Source organism: Cyanistes caeruleus, chromosome 4 (genome assembly GCF_971803275.1).
Source record: "Cyanistes caeruleus chromosome 4, bCyaCae1.hap1.1, whole genome shotgun sequence".
Classification (NCBI taxonomy): domain Eukaryota; kingdom Metazoa; phylum Chordata; class Aves; order Passeriformes; family Paridae; genus Cyanistes; species Cyanistes caeruleus.
In genome coordinates, this window is record NC_141704.1 from 60,144,067 (window position 1) to 60,166,741 (window position 22,675).

At 38.9% G+C, this 22,675-nt stretch overlaps 1 protein-coding gene across 2 annotated transcripts in view; it reads right to left on the bottom strand.

The window, feature by feature from the left end:
• The window catches only part of GYS2 (glycogen synthase 2), a 41,908-nt gene that overhangs the window by 7,409 nt on the left and 11,824 nt on the right, over nt 1-22,675 (bottom strand). For both annotated transcript variants that reach the window (XM_023927219.2, XM_023927210.2), the window contains 9 exons: nt 22,400-22,591; nt 21,744-21,929; nt 13,182-13,326; nt 9,000-9,117; nt 8,474-8,594; nt 5,726-5,832; nt 3,745-3,804; nt 3,023-3,101; nt 2,032-2,145 (listed from right to left, as the gene is read on the bottom strand). In XM_023927219.2, the coding sequence (XP_023782987.1) occupies nt 2,032-2,145; nt 3,023-3,101; nt 3,745-3,804; nt 5,726-5,832; nt 8,474-8,594; nt 9,000-9,117; nt 13,182-13,326; nt 21,744-21,929; nt 22,400-22,591 (1,122 nt within the window). The remainder of the gene's footprint in view (nt 1-2,031; nt 2,146-3,022; nt 3,102-3,744; nt 3,805-5,725; nt 5,833-8,473; nt 8,595-8,999; nt 9,118-13,181; nt 13,327-21,743; nt 21,930-22,399; nt 22,592-22,675) is intronic.

A 22,675-nucleotide genomic window follows, 5' to 3' on the forward strand; every position in this document is an offset into this window, starting at 1 on the left:
AGGTGGCCCATGTGCATTGAGAATTAGGCCTAGGATTGTGGCATTTAGCAAGATTTGGTCTGTTGTACAAAGGTACAGAGGATTTACAAAGGCCTGGAGTGACAGGACAATGGGAATGGCTTCACACTGACACAGAGCAGGGTTAGATTGGATATAAGGGAGAAATTCTCCCCAGAGAGGGTGGTGAGGCCCTGGCACAACTTTCCCAGAGAAGCTGTGGCTGCCCCATCCCTGGAAATGTCCAAGGCCAGGCTGGATGGGGCTCTGAGCAATCTGGGATAGTGGAAGCTGTCCCTGCCCATGGCAAGGGTTGGAATATTAAGATCCCTCCCAACACAAACCATTATGTGATTTTATAGGGATGCCTCATTAGGAGGAGGCAGACACAGCATTTCTGAACTGCACAGCATTCCCTGAAATAAAGGGACGTTCACTGTACTCAACAGATCTCCCATGAACAGAGGGAATTTTGAAAACAGACACATTATAGTCCTGTCACCACAAACCTGTGCCTAGGCCAATTGATCTTGCTGAAAGACAGCTCTAAAGACCAAACTTAATTCACTGCTTAGTTGAGAAGTGCCTTGTATGTAGTGCCCAGTCAGCTTCGTGAGGAAGAAACACGAGGGAATGGTTTAAACTGCTCTGGGTTTATTTCCCTGCATGAACAGCCATTATTCCATGCCCAGGATAAGTTTTTATCCCTTCTTAATAAGATTGTTATGCTACTCACTTGAGTAAACAAATGAATGTACTCAAACAGTAAATGGTCTGTAAACTCATTTTGCAAGCTTAGTTGATCCCAGTGATTCCACTGGAAATGAGGGTATTTTTCACATGCCGGCTGTGTCTGCCTAGATATGTTATACCTCTCTCAAAACTACTTTCAAATTGAAGTTTACAGAATTTTTTTTTTTCATTATATTCAGTTCATTAAGTATTAAGCTTGTTCATGCAGGAAGTAATTTTTCAGTGGTAATGACAGATTTTTACAAACTTGACATCTGCTGAGAAGCAGAAGGAGATGTCTGCTGTGTTGTATCTTATCTGTTCTGTAATGCTTTCAAGCAGTTAATTCTGAGGCATTTTTAACTACATTTGTACACAGCGCATCCTTCCTCCCTACTTTTGTTTTATCTCATGTATTATTACCATATTATGACCCCAGAATTCATTTGAGTTAATGTTCATATATTAAGTCAGGAAGAAGCAACTAGGAAGTGTAAGAAAATATTTACTCAGGTATAGCCATGGGTTTAAAAAGAAACTGAGAATAAGTGATATGTCTTTGTTAGAGATACCCTGGATCTGGCTTTAAAGAAAAGGTTTGGAAGAGGAAGAGTTTTAATTTTAGGTTCAGCTTTGACTAGATAGATGTTGAGATAGTCATAGTTAGAATGTCAGTGATTGCCATAAAAAAAAAAAAGTTTGGCAGACCTGTGAAAGCAGGAGATGATCACTTCTGTGGTTTGACAAGGTAAACGTGGAAGTAAGGAAAGGGTTTATTTGAATAAATTTAGTTTCAAAAGGTGATGTAAACATGAGCACGGCATGAACAGGAATTCTTTCTACTCAGGATCAAAGCCCTGGTTAACCTTTCACAGCAAATGCTGGGTATCAGGGTGTTCCTCTTAAGAGATGAATCAATACTCCAGGAATGTCTGTGCTCAAACCTTGGACCTCCAGCTTTAAGCAAGTGAATCTATGTCAGAGTTTTCTATCTGGGTGCAAATGACCCATGGCACTTTCTTGATTTCAGAAGTAGCAGCTCCTCATTCAGTGAAGGAGGCAGCTATGAAAACAACTCCCTAACCTCAGACTAATTTGAAATTAGCATAGCTAAACAGCACCTGAGGATCTCTGTGCAGTGAGAAGTTGTTATTCCTGGAAAGAGACAGAGAGAGAAGTAGTACTCTAGCAGTATAATACCACCTATCAAGACTTTAACTGCACTCCCTTTGCTAGCGATGCAGACTGAGAATGTCCAAAGAAATCCCATTTTGTATCTAAAATGAGAAGGCCAGAACGCACTTTCACGCGGTCTGTGCGGTTGTTGAACAGCCCAATGCGCCGGATGGTGTTGAGGATTGGGTCATTGCTGTCATCAATCATGTTGTGGGTGGTCACTGGAGGCAGAGAGTGTCTCTGAAAACAGAAAAGGCAATCCATAAATCAGTCAAACTCTTGGCAAACAGTCCTGTTGCCATTTCCTAAGGCTACTGGAAGACAGTGGTGGACATTGTGATTTATGTGAATAAGCTTCATTTAATCAAAATAAATTCATTTGTACTAACATTTGGAAGGTCCCATCATTTAATTTTGAAGATTCTTAGTCAATGTTGTATCTCCTTAGAGTTTGATTTCACATATTTAATAAAATTATAAAAATCCAGGCTCATGAACAAGTTCACAGTTCAGAATAAAATAATTAGAAATGCATGTGACTGAAGGAATATCCATAGACTTCCCAAAAGATTAGTTTGGGTCATACTCTCACTAAAAACAATCAGAGCTGATTTTAAATGTTATTGATGAGAATTGTATTTGCTGAAAACTTCTTCCCAACACACACATACCACTATTTGTGGAATTGAAAAGCCACAAGAGAAAAGTTCCTCTCCCTACAAGGACTGATGAAAGATTATTGTATAGTTGGTACTGTTTCAACAACCCAGGTTTTGTCTCTGTGATGTCAATTGAGAAAAGAAAAAGTTGGGCAGGGGGAGGAAATGTTTCCGGAGGTTTTTTTCTGGTTTCTTATTCTTGTAGTCCTGTTAATAAAGTTTCTTTATTCCTTTAAAGTTTTAAGCTTGTTTTGTCCTTCCCCTAATCCACATCTCACAGCGGGAAATGAGTAAGTATCTTGATGATTTTAGCCAGCGCTAAAACCCACCATATTATTTGATGCATTAACTAGAAAATTCAAATTAACAAATCTAAACCACTACACATACACAATCCTTTTACATCATGCCATTCATTATTCAGATTAGATGTTTATATAAATAACATATTTTCTGACCTGAGTTGAAAAGATGGCTCTTTTCATAATGCTTATGTCATCTCGGTCAAGAATCTTGTTCAAGTCTGGGATTTCTCCTCTGCAAAGGAAACACACAATCAATTTTACCAAATGACTCATTTTTCTTTTTGTAAAGAAAATGATGAAATGGCCAGCAAGGTCTGATCTGAAGTTTGCTGATATCAACATGAACCTTTCCTTTGTTTTCATGGTCCTTCTATATTCCCTATATTGTGTTCTCCCATATAGTTGGTGATCTGCCAATTAGCTTTCAAAAAAAGGACAAAGAATTGGTTTCATCTTTTTTTTGGACACGGTTTTTTTTATGGAAGTTCCAGTCATCTCACCTGTACTTTGGGTTATTCACTTCCAGCTGTCCTCTGAAATGATATGACCGAATCACTAACCCATTTTACTTTGTCTCTTGTGCTTTTTTAAGCTAAAGTAGCTCGTTTTTGACAGTGGATAAGCTTTTGTGTTACGTAGACATCCCCTGTGTCTCTTATGACTCTTTCCACCACAGGGTGCTGGTACCTTTATTATTTTTCTCTGTGATTCATCTGTTAAACAAGTATCTTGTTTATGGTCCCATATCTTTCTCCCATGCCCTCCTATGGCTGTCAAAATTGCTTACACAAAGAGCAGAAGCACAAAAACAGCACAAGTAAAGCCACCTGAACATGAGGCTCTGCAAGGCAGAGCAAAGCAATCTATTCACTCACTTCAGCAAGGCGTTGTAGAGCTTTCTTCCAAACTTTTCTTTCACAGATTGTGCAGTGTCCCTAGGAAGATAAATAAATATATGTATAAAACAGGAGAATCCAGGACAAAGACAGTACAAAAGAGATTTCTGCTGTTGGAAATTAAACTGATATATTGCTGGAACCAAGGATGCAGAGGCAGACAGAGGTCTGGTTCTAAAAGCTTTTTTCTCCAGCCAGCAGCTGTGCTGATGGATTCCAGCAGAACTGAGGATTTGACCTGCACCTACAGATGAGTGCACTGGGAAAGCCAGAGGCAGGCTTTACTAGGGATTCCTTCTAACCCTCTTCTCTGATCAGTAAACCACATGCCAGCTGTGAAAAAGAGTCATATATATGACCCTACATACTGTAATGTGATCATTAATAATGGACAGAGGGATTTCCAACTTCTCTTGACCTAGAAGAGAGATGCAAGATATAAGAATTAAACAAATAGGGATTTTCAAAGCAAGTTTCCCCCTTCACTTTCTGCCCTATTTTCCAACTCAAAGACTTTTGGAAACAAGTGTTTGACTAAAAGGTATTTTGACTTAATTAGTTTGCAAAACAAAATACTTCCTGAAAAGCTCAGGCCAAGTTTTAAGCTATTAATGAGGCCTGTGTCAGACAAATGTTGTATTTTAGCTAAGGAAGAACTCCAGTGAACCACTGTTCTGCATGCAAAGAGTCACTTTTATTATTCTGCCTGTGGCCTGTTGTCAAAACAGCAAGCGCACTCTAAATTTGAGTAAATCTCCTGTGGGTAAAGTTCCACTTCACAGAACCTCTCCTGCCTTTCTGATTTCTAATTATACTTTAGGCTAAGATGAAAGTTGTTAAGTGAAATCCTAAACTTTACCAAGCTGGGAATCCACATACCTGTTTTTAGGTGCTCCCTCCCAGCTCACAACAGACAGAAGAGTGGATGAGTTAATTCTGGGTGAGTTGTAAAGCAGCCAAATATTAAGCCACACTGAACCAAACCCCAGCAGGATAGTTCCCACATGACTATACTTTCATAGATTGCCATGCACAATGTCTATAATTTAACCCAGATGGGACAGACTGCTTTTTCAGAAGCAGAGGAAAAGAAGGATTTTATACCTCAAGTCAGCCATCATATATTAATTTGTTTTATTCCTTTATAAGTGCCTACCTCTTCTTGTCTTTAATTTCTGTGGCATCCTGAAAATCATTTGATATTATTATGGAATACTGTTAACTGGTCTGTTTATCCTGGAGTTCAGATTATGATCATGATAATGCTGCATACAGTGATGCAGAGGGTCTTTTGTTTTTCACAGAGAAGAACAGCTGAAAGCAGTCTTCTCCTATCACACAGCAGTTAAAGTGAAGGTTAATCCTGCTCCTGCTTTGCTTTTTTGTTTGGAAAGTTATAGAATACGTAGGGTTGTGACAATTTTCCCTTCCTAACTGTAAGTTTCACTGCTTGGTTATGGCCACTGCCATAATGTTGTAGTCCATATAGAAAATTACATACAATTGTTACCAATTGCTGATCTGCTGGATCACACAGTGCAATTTCCATATTTCTAAATAAAACAGGATGTGTAACTGATTTATTTTTTTCCACAGAGAAGCTCACTGTGAAAAATGAGAAGTCTTTATTTTGTGGGAGCTATATGGCATGTCCAAAGGGAGTACCAGAAACAGCCAGAAGACATCCAGAATACTGGATTTTCTAGAGCATTTGACTTTATTGCTGCTGCTAATAGAATGGAAAGGCAATTTAACTAAAAATAACTTTGTACAAACAAAAGAAAACAAACTAAAAGGAGAAGTATTTGACCTTACTTATCTTTCCCATCTCTTTCATCCCTGACATACGTTCTAGTTACCCACAATCCTCAGTTTTAGCAAAAAGAAGGAGCATAACTCTTCAGCTGAGACATTTGCATGAATCCACATCAGATTGTACCAGGGTGGGAATGGCAATTACCAGAGCTGCTTACGGACTGCCTGTCCTTTCAAGGTTTCCACATTGAAATTGTTGGTCTTTGCTGGCATGATGAAGAACACAATAACTGTAACATCAGTCTTGTGAACCTACATGACAAGAAATGGAGAGGAATTAAAAAAAAAAAAATCTCATTATTATTATCTCATGGTTATCACATCCAACTTTAAGAATTAGTCACAGGAAACGCCAGATGCACTTTGGTTTTCCAGGAAGGTTCAGATCTTGTAGCTCTTCCTGCAAATGAAGTTTTGTCAGAGATTGACAGAGATATCACCCAGCTTCAATCTGGGCAATCAGATCTTCCTGAGCCCTCTTGGTTTAGAGAACATGGCTTTGGATGTGCACATAAACTGCAGAAAAACACAAGTCCTACACACTTCCTCACCTGACACAAACTGTGCTGGCTCAAAGGAGTGAGTGTTTGGTGTATTAGCTGAGACATGCCTAGGCATGAGATGAGGGATTTCCTACAGTAGCAACTGTATGGGCAGAAAGAACAACCATTTTTTATCTGAAACTCTGGCAAAGAACCTGCCAGACCCACAAAAAGCCACAAGTAACTTCTTGCTCATCTCTCCCATCCAGCTACTTCAAAGGCAGAAAGCACTTGCTGTAAATTCTAACCCTTTATTTCTAGATGGTTTCATTTGCTAGTTTCTCCTGTGCAAGAACAAGGCTGAAAATACCAGGTCCATTCATTGCTGCATGAATGAGGTTTTACTCCTCTCAGAAACTGTTTAATGAAAAGCTAAGGATGAACTCTGTTCAGAGCTGTAAAAATTAAATTACTTTGACTTGCCTCCATTTCAAATTTTAGATACATAAACATGCTGTTAGTGTGCCTTCTGTCAGACTGACTTAAGGGGAACGTATAGTGTAAGATAATCTATGGGATTCATCTATGCTGCTAATGTTAATTAATGTTCTTCCCTTCCCTCTCTTCAAAGCAGGCTCCAAATCCATCATGGCACGATCCAGTGTGCATTAACAGTCTCTCCCAACATCCCTATTTTATTTACAGAATTTTAGTAAGGTTTTCAACCAGCAGAGGAAAACATTTCCATAAAATAAAACAATTCCATGCAATGGTATGTACTTTTTAGGTTCAGGCACATCACTGGGACTTGTTTAGGAAGTATCACCATTTCCAGATTTGTAATTAGTACAGGCAGTCTGCTACTCTCAATGGAATTACCTCTTAAAACAATTACAGAGTAAGTGTTGTTAGAACAGCTAATCAGATGTCACCAACTGAAAGAATAATGCCAGAAATCCAGGCTCAACTTATGGGAGAAGCAACAGTACACTGTTTTATAGAGCCTGGGAAAACTAGCCTCAGTTTCCTTTAATTTCCATCAGCCTTGTTTGCCATGGATGTCATCAGGAAGAATTTCTTCACAGAAAGGGTGATGAGGCAGTGGAAGGGGCTGCCCAGCGAGGTGGTGGAGTCACCCTCCCTGGAAATGTTCAATAAATGACTGGACATGGCTCTTAGTGCCATGGTCTAATTGAAAAACTGGTGATTGGCCAAAGGTTAGACTCCATGATCTTGGAAATCTTTTCCAACCTTAAAGATTTTATGGTTCTATGATATAAATCATTAGCTACACAAAGATATTGCTGCAATAATTGCTCAAGCAATTCTTTCCCTCTTATCACACAAGACCTTCCATGTTACCAGCATTCACAAAGTAACAGCCACGTAAATGCCATTAACAGGCAGCTGATGTTGCACAGCACTGCCAAACAACTAACTTCTACTGAGGAAGAAATACTTCAGTTCTGTGAGGTGATCTGTGTGCATGAAGGGATTAAAAATTACCAGAAAATCCAGAGGCTCTAAATGGCATATTAATGCCATTGTGGTAAAGGTTGTGGTAAAACAAGTGTACTTAGGGCTTTGAACATTGGTGATTCTTTGATCCCTGCTGACACTGCAGTATCATAATTTTTATCCATCTTTTCCATATAATTCAACTGATAAGAGTACAAAAGACAGAGTCTAGGACTACAACTAATTGATCCTTGCCAGATGATTGGAAATCAATTAGCATTTTTTCTGGGTATTATTTTCAATATACCAGTCTTTGAGACACACCTGGAGTCATTTTCAACACCCTCATTGTAGGTGAGGGCTCTGCTCTGTGATTTTTAACAAGGCTTGCACTTACCTTCACAGAAGTACTCCATAAAGGCATTTAGAAACATTGCACTCATTTTGTAGCTGAGGAAACAGAACCATGGAGAACTGAGTGGCTTCCCATTGCTTTGCACTAGGCCACTGTCACTCTGTGGATTTTAATGCAACATTCCCATACAGTGGGGCAGCAGTACTCAGAGAATTAAAAGATCACGATCAAGTCCTGATGAATTAAGCAATTTGCTTAAAAACATTTTTTTAAAATGCAGCTTTAAAGACTTGTTTTTATTTCCATCATAATATATAAGCCATCAGGGTAAACTCTAGAATCCTATTTTCATGACTTCTCTCTAAAAACCAGGGAGGCAACCATGGATTACCTTCTTGAACTGTGTAATCAATTATTTTTAAACTGTCTGAAATCATCATATATTCTGATGGTTCAGGAAGAGAGTCCTCTATGAATGTTCCGTAATTACTTTCTTATAAACCAGAGTATTGAAAGGGAATTCTTGCAGATGACTTCCACAGTATTGTCAGTTTGAGCATAAGCTCTATGCTTTCAACAGCTGTGTAAGTTTTCTTACCCTCAGCAAAAAGTTTAATCTTGATAAGGCTTCTAGAAACATATCAGCTCCTTTGTTGGAAAACTCATATCTCCCAGCAATGAAGAAAAACAAAGTCTTGTCAAGATCGAAGTCAAGGTGGCTGAAAGCAAGAAAACAGACAAGAACAAAGTATTTCTCGAGATACAATCAAACAAAACACACAACAGCTTTCTATTCTGGAGGAACTTATTATCACAAGAGAAAAATGGAAGTGAGGCTTTTCTGCTGTGCTTTAAATTGACTATCTTAATCTGACAAACTGTAACTTGGATAAATAACAAACAGATCAAAATCTGCTGTCTGATATCACAATCTGTTACGTAGAGTCAGATCTGGTGTCTAAAATTCCCTCAGCTTCTGACTGAGAAATCCCAGACAGATATTTGAATAAGGTGGTTTCAACATTTCCACTCCTCTATGAAGTACTTGTTAGTCCTCCTGCTTTGGTTTTTGCTTTAAATAGTGTTGGACAAGCGTTGCTAATTTTTGAAAAGTAAAAGCATACCCATAGAAATGACCTCGAATGAACTCTTGGATCCTAGCCTTGTACATGGAATGCAAATTCTGAAACTCATGCATTGCTGAAAATTTCTTAATGTTCAAGCCATTTGGGGTGACAACATCTGGAAAAGTAGAGAAAAGGCAGAGGTAGACATCTTCAGAGTCAGAGAAATCTTTAAGGAAAGAACTAACGTGTCTCTCAGCTTTATGTGGGTTATATCTTATATATGTTACTCAGGGGGAGGGAACAGTGCTGCCTCCACACACTGTCTGCAGCATCAAAGCAGCTTTCACCTGTCCTCAGCACTGGGTAGACCCTGCTCTTGAGTCCTGTCAAGACTCCAGTAATGTCTCCACTGAGCCGTATGTTTGTTGTGCAACTTGCCCTTTACCTCTTTGTCCTTGATCTCACTGTTGCCTGCTCTATCACTACAGATTGAGAGCCCTTGGAAGAATAAACTGTGCTGTACTATGCCCTTGTTTACTGCATGGCAAAGGAGATATCCATTCTATCAAAACTTCTGAGGATTTATCATAAAGGGAGCATATAATAAACCTTTACAAAATAGCCTCTCTCCAGTAACCAGTTGCATTTCTCCTAAAAACAGCTGCCGAAAATTACACTGTATATTTTTTGTGCTGCTCTCCTCCAAGATTCTTAAGGATATCACAATTAGAATTTCTTTATTTCCAGCCCTCCTCCAAGATTTTAAAGGATCTTACAATTAAAATTTGTTCATTTCCAGCATTTTAAAGGTAGAGTTTTAGGATATACACAGACACTGAAATTCAGTCACTCTTAGCCTTCCTGGTAGATCACAGCAGCTATTCAAAGGCTTTCCCTAAATCCAGTCCATGTATATGGAAAGAATGCCGTTTTCTATCCTTTGAGCTGGATTATGAATGGAAATGAAAGGGGAGGCCAGTACCTCAGCAGATGTATTTCATGGCAACACAACTGACTGAAACAGACCTATACTGATTTATGATACTTGCCTGACATTATGCAAATGCCACAGCCATTTTTAAATACTTCCTTGAAAATTACAGCCTGGTCCAGCAATATATGTATTTCCCTGCCATGTAAATGATCTCTGATTAAACTTTCACCTGTAAAATGTCCTGAAATGCTCTAGGTTAAACTGCAACAGATAAAAATATAACCTTTAGCAGCAACTATGAAATAGCAAAAGTCTTGATGGATCTGTTTCTGGAATATTACTTAAACTAAAGACCATGAAATCTCTACTTGCTAGGTACTTAAAATTTGGTTTTCAATGACAAAAAGTCTTGGTAGACCTGAGGAAAAATTGTTTTTAGCTTTTCCTGCCCAACACTTAAGAATTGTCTGAACAGAGACCTCTGTGGGGAGGCAACTGAGCAGAAACATCCTCCATTGTCTTTATCAAAAACTTCTCCTTTCTATGACTATTTCTTCTTCTGTGGAAGAACTGGCTCATGCAGGAAAGAGCTTTGAGACTTCAACCATCTCAAAGTCTTTCCAGTGCAGGAAGAATCCCTTCCCTGGGTATTTCTGGCCGGCTTATTTCTACTCTCACATTCATTTATCAGGGAGTTTTGGAGAGTCTCACACACCAGCAGCAGCCTGTGTATAACCTACTCCCATTTTCTTTGGTTTAACTGCAGCTTCATTTACCTTTTTGTGAGGATTGGGTCTTGTTTAAGGCTTTGGGATGCATGACAGACATGGTGGCCCAAAGTTCACTAGTTCTGCTGAACATACAGGAATATTTTGAACATGTGTGAGGGATGAAAGAGAGCTTGATCCCTATGGTAATTGGTTTGTTTGGGTTCTTTGGTTGGTTGGTTTTTGTTTGTTTGCTCGCTATTGGTTTGTTGTTGTTGTTGTTGAATGAATTACCAATATTTTTGTTTGAAAAATCATCCCAAACAGGTCAAATCAGAATGTTTTGACTTCTGCATCTATAGGAAAGAAACTGGCATTGATATAAGTAATATTAGCATAGAATGAAGTTTTCTCTTAATAGATCACTTACATTCAGAGTTGACTTGTACTATTTCAGAGTCTCCATCTATGATTTTGATCAAATATATACAGATAGGAAGCCCAGATCTAGAACTCAACTGATACCTGAGTCTCTTGGAATTTTGATTCAAAGCCTTCTCTACTGCTCATGAGAAATATTTTCTATATCTGAGTGAAAACATTAGAAATCGCGTAACATCCGTTTTCAAATCACAACAATATAACTTACGATCATGGACAGAATCTTGCTGGATATGTCAAAGATACTCAAGCTTTCGACAAATATGGTTTGATAAATTTTTGATCACGTAACAACTGCAGCAAGTGGGATCTGCATAATGCAAAGAGTCATTCTGCCAGGTTTAGACTGGTAAATTGGCCTTTGTCCTGCTGCAAAATTTCTCTATGCAATCAGGTTTACTAAATTTTAAAGGGACCTTTCCAAGTGATGAGATTTATAATTTAAATTATAATCCAAGTTTGATGTTAAAGAGGAGTAGCAGAGACAGCTCAATTTTGTACATTTCTGAGCTATTTTTAGCTGGCAATTTGGTTACAGAATTTATGTCTCAACAAATGCAAATAAAAGTTAATTGTGCCAATTCAGCACCCTCCTTTTAAAGGTATATTTTTAACGTGGATGGAGAAATGTACACATGCTTTCAGTACCTTTGCAGAATTCAAGCTCAATGACCTACTGAAGGATTGCTGGACTTTCAAAAAAATCAATGTCTATGCAGATTTCACAACTTCATAGAGAGCAAATAGTGTGAGAATATATTCCTCCACAGTTTATTTGTGGTCTTGGATTCAGAGAAACTATTAAAGTACTTATTCCCATCATAATACACTTTCCACTTAAAGTCATCTCTTAGGATTTGGGGTGACAATTCCTACTGAATTTCTTTCTAGCTATGTCAACATGTGTCAGTAGTTTTTTAACCCAAACATTAAGTATATTTACTTGGTTTCTTCAAAGTTGCAAGAATAATCACAAAAAGCTCAGGCCTGTGAATCTCTGTGCATGGAATTCTCTTCAGCTTCAACTGATGTTTTATCTGTGAGCAGCCTGGAGATTTTCTTCCCCAAATTAAACTGGATTCAGACTCATTTCAGTCTCCTAAAATCCCAAAACACAGACTATGATTTTCAATGGTAGCTGTGGTAGGGAGAAGCCTCATCCCTATATAAAAAAAAAGCTTCAAAAGTCTGATTTTCAGAGTGATCTTCACTTTTTAAAAACCAAGACCCTTCAGAGATATCCCAGTTTAAATGACTGAACTTCAGTGACTTTTAAGACATGGCTTTCATGCTTAAAATTATATGAAAAATATAATCTAAGTCCATCATCCTATTGACAGCTAGTCAGGAATGAGGCAAAGGATTTGTTTGGGTTCAGGAACCACAATGTAGCTTAAAGCATTGAAGTTAACCAGGATAACAATCCCAAACTATAATTAGCACTGCAAATCAACCATTAACTCTACAAAGAGTAAGCAAAAAAAACCCCAAACAAACAAACAAAAAACAAACAATAAAAAAAACCCACCAAAAAAACAACCAAAAAACCCACAAAACCAAACCCAAACAAAAAAAAAATAATTTGAGCACTGTTATATTTAAAATAACCAAGATACAAACACACCTGCTAAACAGTCTCCAAAACTGTTGTGCAGTTTTTCCCTCATGCTTCTTACCTGCAGATGGAGTACTGAGGTTTATCCCTATAAAGCACTGAGATGATTTAAAGAGAACTTTGATGACACATCAAACTGGGATCATGACCTTACTCAAAATCTATGCATGGAACAGGACAAGGTTTCTAAGCTTCATATTTTATGAGACTAATATCAAGGGGAAAACCAGACAAATTATTTGGCGCATAACTATTTTTCAAACTCTACTCTTTGGCCAAATAGAAAATACTTTATCTATATGCAGCTTATTACAGTTCAGTTCTAAAGGCATGGAAACCCTGCCACAGACAAAATGCCTGAAGTTGAGGAGCTCTGGCAAAAAAAACCCCTAACATCCACGGAAATTTGGTTAATAACATAGCCACACTGTGCATGTGTTCTTTCTCTTCATGTCTGCATACCTCTCTCTATTGTGTTCATCCAGTCTAAGTGCAGGCATTCAGAGGAAATACAGAAAAAAAAAAAATAATTCAGGTCTTACCAGGGCTTTTTTTAAGCATATGTTCTGCTTCTGTAGCTGTGATCTGAGAGACTGTGGTGAACACGTGGGCACAGTGTACAGATGCCCGCTCCATACAGTACCGATGGTAAATCTGCCTCTCTCCAGCCTCCTTGTCAATGTCAAACTGTTAAATAACAAAACAAATTAAAAAGACACCTGTGTGACATGACCATCAGACTGTCTCCCTCAGGGAAGGTTTCTCCTGCTAGGCTCCAATCCCCCAGGGAATGAGAACCATGTGGTTATGCTGCTGTTTTGTCATTCTGGTTTTTCAACTATTTTATCAACTTCAAAGGGTTTGAAAGAGCAAGAGAGCTCTGAGATCCCACTTGTTCCTGAAAAAATGGCAGCTCTGCCATGGAAGGATACCTAGATTAATGATCTCATGAAAGGTAAGGATCTGTGGAATTTGGCTTGCTAGCTGGCAAAGTATCATGTTGCAACTTCCCCAGGCTTGTTGGAAAACTTGGGAGAGCAGGGAAGTTGCTGGTAGCTGAAGGTGAGAGAAGAAAAAAGGAATGGGGATGAAGACAGAACCTGGGGACTTGGTAGAATGATAGGAATCACAAGAAGGCAGGAGAGAAATGGAGCTGTGGTGGAGAGGCAGGATATAAAGCCTCAATCACAAATCCCAAAGGAAAAAAAGAAAATAGAAAATGAGATATTTTCTGACACTCAGAGATGTTCTTCCTCCAACTCAGCTGCTGTTGTTTGCTGCTTCTTATATTTCAGTTTGAACTCCCTTAATTTTTTGAGGCAGATGTAAGTTAAACTGCTAGATTAGACATTGCAAACACCCAAGTATTTATAAATCACCTTTAAATCTTGCAGCTACCCTTTTTTTAACTGAGCTTGTGTTATCCTGAGGCAAAGAAAATGCACAATTTCTTTGAGCTCATGCTTAAAGGTTCAAGTGTTCACTAACAGTGTCCACTGCAAAATCACTACAATGTAGTCTAAAAAAGGTGTCAATGCTTTCAATTAAATCACAATCCTCTTAGTCTTCCATGATGTTTCACTTCTGGAAACAGAAGTCTTGAGCCCCTAAGGTCAACAGCATGGGCACCCAATGGCCTGTGTGAGTTTCATGGAAGGTGACAATGGCTCTCAATGAGCTCTGTCATGATCACTGCCTAATGCTGGCTGCACAGCCTGATTTTGATTGTATTTGACCGTGCAACTTCACTGACCATAATAGATTTAACCCTTATCACAGGCAGGCCAGACAGCACTTTCTATAGTTAGGACTGTGTGACCCCTGCCATGGCCAGTTGTTTTTAGCACTTCAAGACTTGGACAGAAGCAAAGCTATTTAGGCTGTGACCTGTCCTGCAAAGCTTAATGCTGGAACAGAACACACTGTGAGAACATTGATGCAATGTGAACCATTTCATGGAACTAGAGTGAAGCAGACAACTTCTTATTTTCACTTAGATATGTATAGACACAGATGCAGACACATATCTTAGAACTGCTTTGCTGAGAAGGTTAATAGCTTTTATCTGCTTTAATTCTGCAGCAGTGCTACACTACTTGTGGAAAAGTGGCTTCCACTGTATTAGTTGAAAGTACCAATCTAACCAACCTAGTGTGACCAAAAAAAAAGGACTCCTGAAAAATCTCAGCTGAAAACTTCCAAAGAAACTAGATGCTTTATTATGGTATTGATGATCCTCTATATCAAGGGCTTTTCTACATTGGCCAAATACAATTTGCCACATGAATGTGCTAAATATTATGATACAATCTCTCAGTTGTATCCTCATCTATTGTATTTTCCTCATTCCACATAAGAATTTTAGAGCATGAAATACAAAGGATGATATTTTCTCTAGAACATTCATCTCATTTGACAGAAGTTGAGTGGTAGAAAGAGCACAAAGAAGAGAAAAATAAAAGGGAATTCATTTGGCTCCTTATAGTGCCACAGGTCTCAGCATCATACCTGGCTTACACTAAACAAATTCACAAGCAGCTCTGAACTGCATATTTGATTATTCAAACATTCTGTGCAAAAAAGATATAAAATGGGACAGTTCCTTAGCATGCTAGACAAACATATGAATGGGATGGGCACAACTACACAGTCAGAACTATGCAAGTCTTTTCAAACACATTTGGCTTTCTATTAAAAATACTTTTGAAATTGCTAGCAAACAAATAGCTGGTCAAACTTCAAGGGGCTTTTGTTCTCTTTTCTCTTTCTCAGAAAGAATGGGTTTTAATTACAAAATGTGATGAAAAATTAAATCTGGGACATGATCACTAACAGTAGACAAACACTCCCTGTAACACTTCTGGGACAAAGGTGCATAAAAAGACTGTTAAGCACTATGATTTATTTCTAGTTTTATTTCTTAGGTTGCATGAAAATACTTGATATATTTAACACATATTGGTGCTTATTTCTTCACTGGTATTCATTTTTCCATCTTTTATGAACAGGAAGTATTTTATTTTGTATATAGTCCTTGTGGGACATTTGGCATGTTTTTGCAAAGGTACACAATTCCACATCTATTAGGAAGTACAAACAGAGGTAACAGGACTCTCACATTTAATTTGCCCCCACTCTCCAGCAGCTTCCAGCACCAATCAGTAAAGCAAGACCTTGACTTTTGATCTCAGCGTGGAGTAAGAACTGTGCACTTCTGAGCAGGCTAGACAAGCGACTTCAGCAAAGAGCCTTAGCAAAGTTGAAGGGCAGGTTAAATTAAAATTAAATGACGAGACAGTGCAGGTGACAAATTTAAACCACCTAGTCCTGTGCAAAGACAGCTGAGCCTGCTCTGACAATCTCCAGAGTTAGAGGTGCTTTGGGGCATGGGTCAATATACTGAAACCAGCAGAACACCAGGGCAGCTCCTCACCCCCAACCCGGTGTTCCTGCTCAACACCAAGCCCTGCTCTCTGTCCAGCCCAGATCAGGCAGCTGTGAACTCTGTTCTATATCCTTCATGTTCAGCCAGAGTGACACGAGATACCCGTGAAGTGCGTCACGCCTGCTTTTGTTTGTTTGCTGTTATCAGCAAACAGGAACACTAGCAAAGCCACAGATCACAGCTGCATCAAGAGAAAAAAAATCTAAGTCAGATGAACAGCTTACAGAACCCTTTAGGGTAGAAGAGGCTCTTCAGATCCTTGAGTCCCACCATTTCAGTGATATTTAAAGACCAACAACTTTGACATCCACTTCCCCCTAAATTTATTGGAGTATCCTCTTCCCTGATTGATAGAAACCAAGCAGATTGTTAGAATTTACAAGATGGCAAGGATTAGAAGGTGAAATGACTGCTTTATAAGGCCACTCTAATTTCAAAGCAAAAGAGGAAGATATTCCAAAGGTGTAATGCTTTGGAGCAAAATTTGCATTTTCTGCAATGCAATTCTGAGGGAAAATTTCGGGTCATTTCTGCCTTTTCTATGGATTCATGTAATGAGCATAACATCTCATTCATGTCTTAAGATTTAACATGTTAGGGGGTACAGCAGGTAATCACTGAGCCTCCCAGCATGACATTCTGTTTAAGACAGCTAAGATGAACTTTGAATGAAAAAGAAGTGAATATTAAGCAGCAGTGTTTCTTCTGGAAACAGTCACTGAAGTAGTAAATCCAAATCAGCCATTCCTACTTCAGAATTATAAAGACAAATTGCAAAGTGTTTCCAAAGTACAAGAATCATTTGAGAGTGGAAAGGACTCTTAGGACTATATTAGCTATCTAAATACTTGTCTGAAAGAAAGACAAATTATTTGTCACAGTTTGCAAAGAATCTCTAGATACTGATATTAGACTATGCTCTCCTAAAGAAAAAAAAAAGTATGGGAAAACCAACAGAAGTTAAACCAATATAAATTCAAACTGGAATTAATAGATGTAATTTTCCTAAAAAACCCCATTACAACACCTTTGCAGAAATAATACAGACTACCCTCACCATTTAAACCTTACCTCAAGAGTGGATAATACAGCTGTAAATATCTTGTAATTCAAATAAAAGGTACAGGTTTGATGCATGAGGATTTTAAACAGAGAATGAAATAATCTCTCTCGGTCTTTTAAAACAGCGGTACACTCAAGTTCAAAGTGATTCTGCAGGACCAGGGAACAGGTTTGAAGTTCAAATTTCTTAACTACTAAAAGGTAGAATGGAAACATTTTTGCTTCCAGCATAATCTCACTGACTGCCACTGTGTCCTTTAAAATCCAGTTTACATCAATTTTACTTCCAAATTACTGTTGCCTTGTGCAAAGAGAACTTTCATTCTGGTATAGCTCTGCCAGACCAAAAGAGAATGAAATTTACACTTCCTGGCTTAAATCAGATTTCCATCAGCTGCTCTGCTGACAAAGTGCTAATCCAAAAAAGCTCTGTGTAACAGTGAGCACGGTGACAAACTGGACAGTACCACGCTAACTGGAGTGAGATACTGTCAGCAAAAAAGCTCTTGACTATTCATTTTAATTGGGATTTTTAGTACTTTTTGCTTTACGCTTCTTGGGACAGGATTTTCCACCACTTTGCAAATGGGATTCAGCTGCACCTTCGTGAGCTGAATGAAAATGTTCCAAGCTCTAAACAGAAGTGTTACACATCAGCAAGTCAACCTAAGGGAAAAGGCAATGAAGACTATGACTAACCTTTTCTTCCTTCTTCTTAGAACACTTTTCCAATTAAACTCAAAGTGGTTTTTTAGTAAGAAGCATCAGAGGCTGAAGCATACAAATTTCTCATGATGCCAGACCAGTAGTCCCAAAAATCATTTCAGATGATGACCTCTAAGATCAAATTCCAGGTTAAATAATTTCCCAAAATTAGCTGTCTATTCACCTAGGAACTTGTCTGAATCATCAGTGTCTCAGTCAATTTATGAAAGGTGCTGGTCTATTTAAAACTCTAAAGAGATGAAAGGATACCAAAAAATCCCCACGCAAAACAAACAAAAAACTAAATCAGTCCCTTTAAACAATGTGGAAAACAATAACAGATTAATATTCTCAATCTTCAGCTAAGAAGCCAATTCTTCCTGAAGACAGAAAGGCTCCACAGACTTAGAGATTTTTTTCAGAGAAATTCCTAACTTTTAGCAATTTTGGTTCAGTTGATCTTGGCAACAAAGAAATCTCACACACTAATGTAAAAGTTACACTGGACATGGAGACAATGGGAAAATGCTCTGTTGGTTGGATTATTTAGACATACAAAAGTTCTTAAACTTCTTTTGGGAATTAAACTCATAACAAACCCTGCTTGTTATTGAAATTAGGAAGAGTTGAGTTTAGAAGAGTTCAAGCCAGTAACCCATAGGTTTAGTGAGCTGTTCCTAGCCCAGTCATCTACCTGTTCTTCAAATAATTGAAAGTAAATAGAAGTAAAGACACTGACAGTTACTGCACATGTCACCTCGTTTTGCTCTTTTGGTTTTCCCTCCCTTCCTTTCTCCAGGATGGGAGTGAATTAAATGTGAATCTAGGTACTAAAGTATGCACTAAATAGTAACACAACAGCATTACTTCTGGTGGTCACTGTGCTCCTGAGTACCTGCTAAGAGTTTAACACCCAGGTTCTCACTGGAGCAGAGACAGATAAATTGCAGCCAGTCCAGATGAACTGAATTAAAACTGTAAGAATATAGGAATTGTATAAGCTCAAACTTTAATCACAGAATCATTAAGGTTGGAAAAGACCTCAAAGATCACTGAGTCCAACCTTTGACCGATCACCACCTTGTCAATTAAGGCACAGCCCTGAGTGCCATGTCTAGTTGCTAAGCTGTAATGCTGCCTTAAGAACCAGGATCCCATCTCTGACTGAGGCAAAGAGCAGATGGCTCAGGAAGAGGTCAGGACTCACAGAACATTAGAGTCTTACATCTCTAATGCACCCTCCCATCTTCCAGCCATCCACTGCTCTCCTCTACCAGGCTGACTGGCTTTGCAGCCTACATACTGACGTGCCCTCAGCTCATGAAAAAGGGAGTTTTGGTAGCGTACAGTTCAGGACTCAACTGATCTTGCATCTTCTAGCCTTGCTTCTCTGTGAGGATGGTTTGACAGTGCAGTGGGAGAGTCCTGCACTGTGTGGGTGATGTAGAACTGTCTACCAGGCACCCTAACTCAGCAATTTGGGGACTGTGCTGGGGAGTCGAAACAAAGATATGAGGTTTCCTCTTTTCTCTGTATGAGCTGTACATGCCTGATTCTGTCTAGGCACAATAAGGCCATGCACTTTCAATCTGTGCTGCAGGCATTTTTCTGTGACATCTGGCACAACACATCCTGCAGCTGCATCTTTCCCCCCATCTCAGCTGCTGCCTGGTGGGAACTGTGTTCTAGCTGTGAAACACTGGTCAAATCTGAGAACTTAATTCTACTTCAAAGGAAAACATTTATGCAATAGCACTACAACAGGAAACCCAGCTATTTTACTTTAGGGTGGGAGGGAATGAAATGCTCTAAGAAATATTGCTTCCTCCAAAGATTAAACATTAGGAAGCCCTAAAAGAATCTTCTTCACTGACAAATTGCTTGTTTGACCTAAATAGTTTGCTGCTAGAAGGCAACAACAAGAATATGTCTGAAGATCTAGCTCTTTGTTATTTAATTATGGTATTCGAGATCAGCCTCTTGTGTCTCAACTGACTTTTGGGCCAAGGTGATCTTTTCACAGCCAAAGAAGTCCTCAGTTAACTTTTCCAGGAAGAGTTTTAGCATCCTATAGAAATATTAAACAACGGTATAACAGCTTGATATAATTTCCTCTATTAGTACCTTTAAATGTCAACCAACAGAGGGTATAAAGCATTACAGCCTAGAAATCCACTGTTTTCTTCCCTTAAGTATTATTTACAGCAATTTAGAAAAATATCTGAAATTGATACTTATTTTTCATTCCACATATTCTTAGAATAAAATCTGAATAGACATTTCTGTATTTGTGACATAGCTGATGGTTACCAATGGGATTTGTGAGGTTTTGCAAGACAGATAGTGCCTCTACACATAAAGGTGTTCATGTATATAAACAGAAGAAAATGTATTAATACTGTGGCTAGTTTATATTAAAGTCTGCAGGATAACTAAGATGTGAGAACATTAACTTTTCTTTTGAGTACACGAACAAGGGTGAGCCCCCCAAATTTATCATGAAGAGAAAAAAAACAGTTGCTTTGAGAAAAGAAAGTCTACTTTCCAGACTGCTTGCAGCTCACTGAATTAACCAGAATCAGAACAAACCATTCTATATTATGCATATATACACATAAAGAGACAATGAGGGAGCAGGAATGTCTGGACTCATCCACAGCAGGACCGTGATATTCATGCTGCCTTATTAATGCACCTAACAACCATAACTAGCTTAGAAGACTAGTAGAGATGATTTACAAGGGCCTGGAGTGACAGGACAAGGGGCAATGACTTCACAGTGACAAAGAGCAGGTTTAGATTGGATACAAGGAAGAAATTTTTCCCTGTGAGGGTGGTGAGGCCCTGGCACAGGTTGTCCAGAGAAGCTGTGGCTGCCCCATCCCTGGCAGTGTCCAAGGCCAGGTTGGATGGGGCCCTGAGCAAGCTGGGATAGTGGAAGGTGTCCCTGCCCATGGCAGGGGTTGGAATGAAGTGATGTTTATCAAACAAAACAAGCCATTCCATGATTCCATGATTTTCTGTTCCTGAGTCAGGCCAGCAGTACACAACTGCTTAGGCCTTGCCTTTGAAAGACAGTTCCCCAAAGTGTCAAGCTTCAAACATCCAACTGAAAATTACCAACCATGTAATTATCTTCACTGATCTTAGCTAAGGAAGTGCATGAACAACGTAGTTCTTTCATCTACCTCTACCTTCACTAAGCGCTGGAATGGAAAAGCCTCTTGAATTCAGGTTTGTCTGTGACCATGTAAGAAATTCCAGATCATGCAAAGTACCCCAAAGATGGCAGTGCTAAAAACATTCGGGTCCTTGACACATTGGTTTGTGCTATGCTTTGAGTGGAAAGAGAACAGTGAAAATCAAAACCAATAGTTTATACAGATTCCAAGAAATACATGTGCGTCTTTTGGACCAGAAAATATTTCCTACATTCGCCTGTTACAAATTAGGCCGAACCTGAAATTAGGACTGATCATGTTTTGTAAAAATTAAGAAGCAGGCTGGGGGGAAAAAAAGCAGCCATCGTTCTCCACAATTTTTTGCAAGAGGAGGGCTACTGGTTATTTTTTCTACTGTGTTACATTAAGGAAGAGTGTTGTGAGGCTGCACCTGAAGGGTCAGATGTTGTCTAGGGTTGAATAGGTTTTACTAGTTTCCACTGAGCTTTCAGACCTGTCAGATGACACAAGGGTACTCATGCCTAGACACCTCATGATCTTACAAATACCATTTCTTGTGCTCTGGAATCAACAACCAGCTGTGGGTCAGTCATAAATGATCACACACAAGACAGAAAATTCAATAAATGGTGTAACACAGTAAACAGAAAGGGAGCCAGGAGATGATTAGCTAAAAATAAGCAGAGAAGAATGAGAAAAATGTCTCTTACCTGGTCCAGGTTGTTGTAAAAGTCAATACTGGCTGCACACAAGTATCTCCCTAGCAGAGTTGCATGGGTAGTAAAAATTGTGGCAACAGGGAGTTTCTGTGATCGAGACAGGATTAAACCCACTCCTGCCTGCCACTCATGGAAATGGGCAATTATATTGGGCTTGTCATCAAACTGACAGGAAAGCTGAAAATAGAAAGAAATATAGAAAACATGCATCATCCCAGCCTCAGATTTTTTTTTATTTTGGTTTTTGTTTGTTTGTTTTGGGGTTTTTTTTGTGAAGTCTTCTGTGTGCTTGCTTTTCTTCTTGTGACAAAACAGTACCATTTTAAGTGGTCATGTGCCTTGATTTCCAACAGCCCTAATCCTTAGCACAAGAAAAATGTGTGCCTCTCTAGTGCCTCAGAACAGACTCCTTTCTAGAGTTTTTGAGGGTTCTGGAAAGCACAGTCACTCAGACTCTGCACCGGGCAGCCCCACTGCCCTTCCTCTGGAAAAATGTACTTAAATGACCACTTAACATTTAAGTTTTAAATACAATTTGATCTACATTAAGATCAACTTCCTAAAAACCTTAGTTTTCAAACTGGAGAATAGGAACCACATCCCAAAGCCAGTTTTGGTCTGCAAGTCTCTAGATTTAAAAACTGTACCTCTTTCAAAAACCAGGCTGTTAATGATCCAAAAATCACAGCATCGTTGGCTTCTCGGTCCTGAAAAGGGATTCCTATGTTGCTGACTTCCCAAAATTCACCTTTCCACTTGTCCAGGTTCCAAGCTGCTGATCCTATATCAAACAGTAAGACATATGGGCTGCCCTCTATCAGCCATCTTCCAAAAAAGACCTATGGAAAGGAGGAAAGGATAAGAAGGACAGAAAGAAAATGTTAAAGTGAATGTAAAGGCCAGTTAGCACAATGATCTTCATC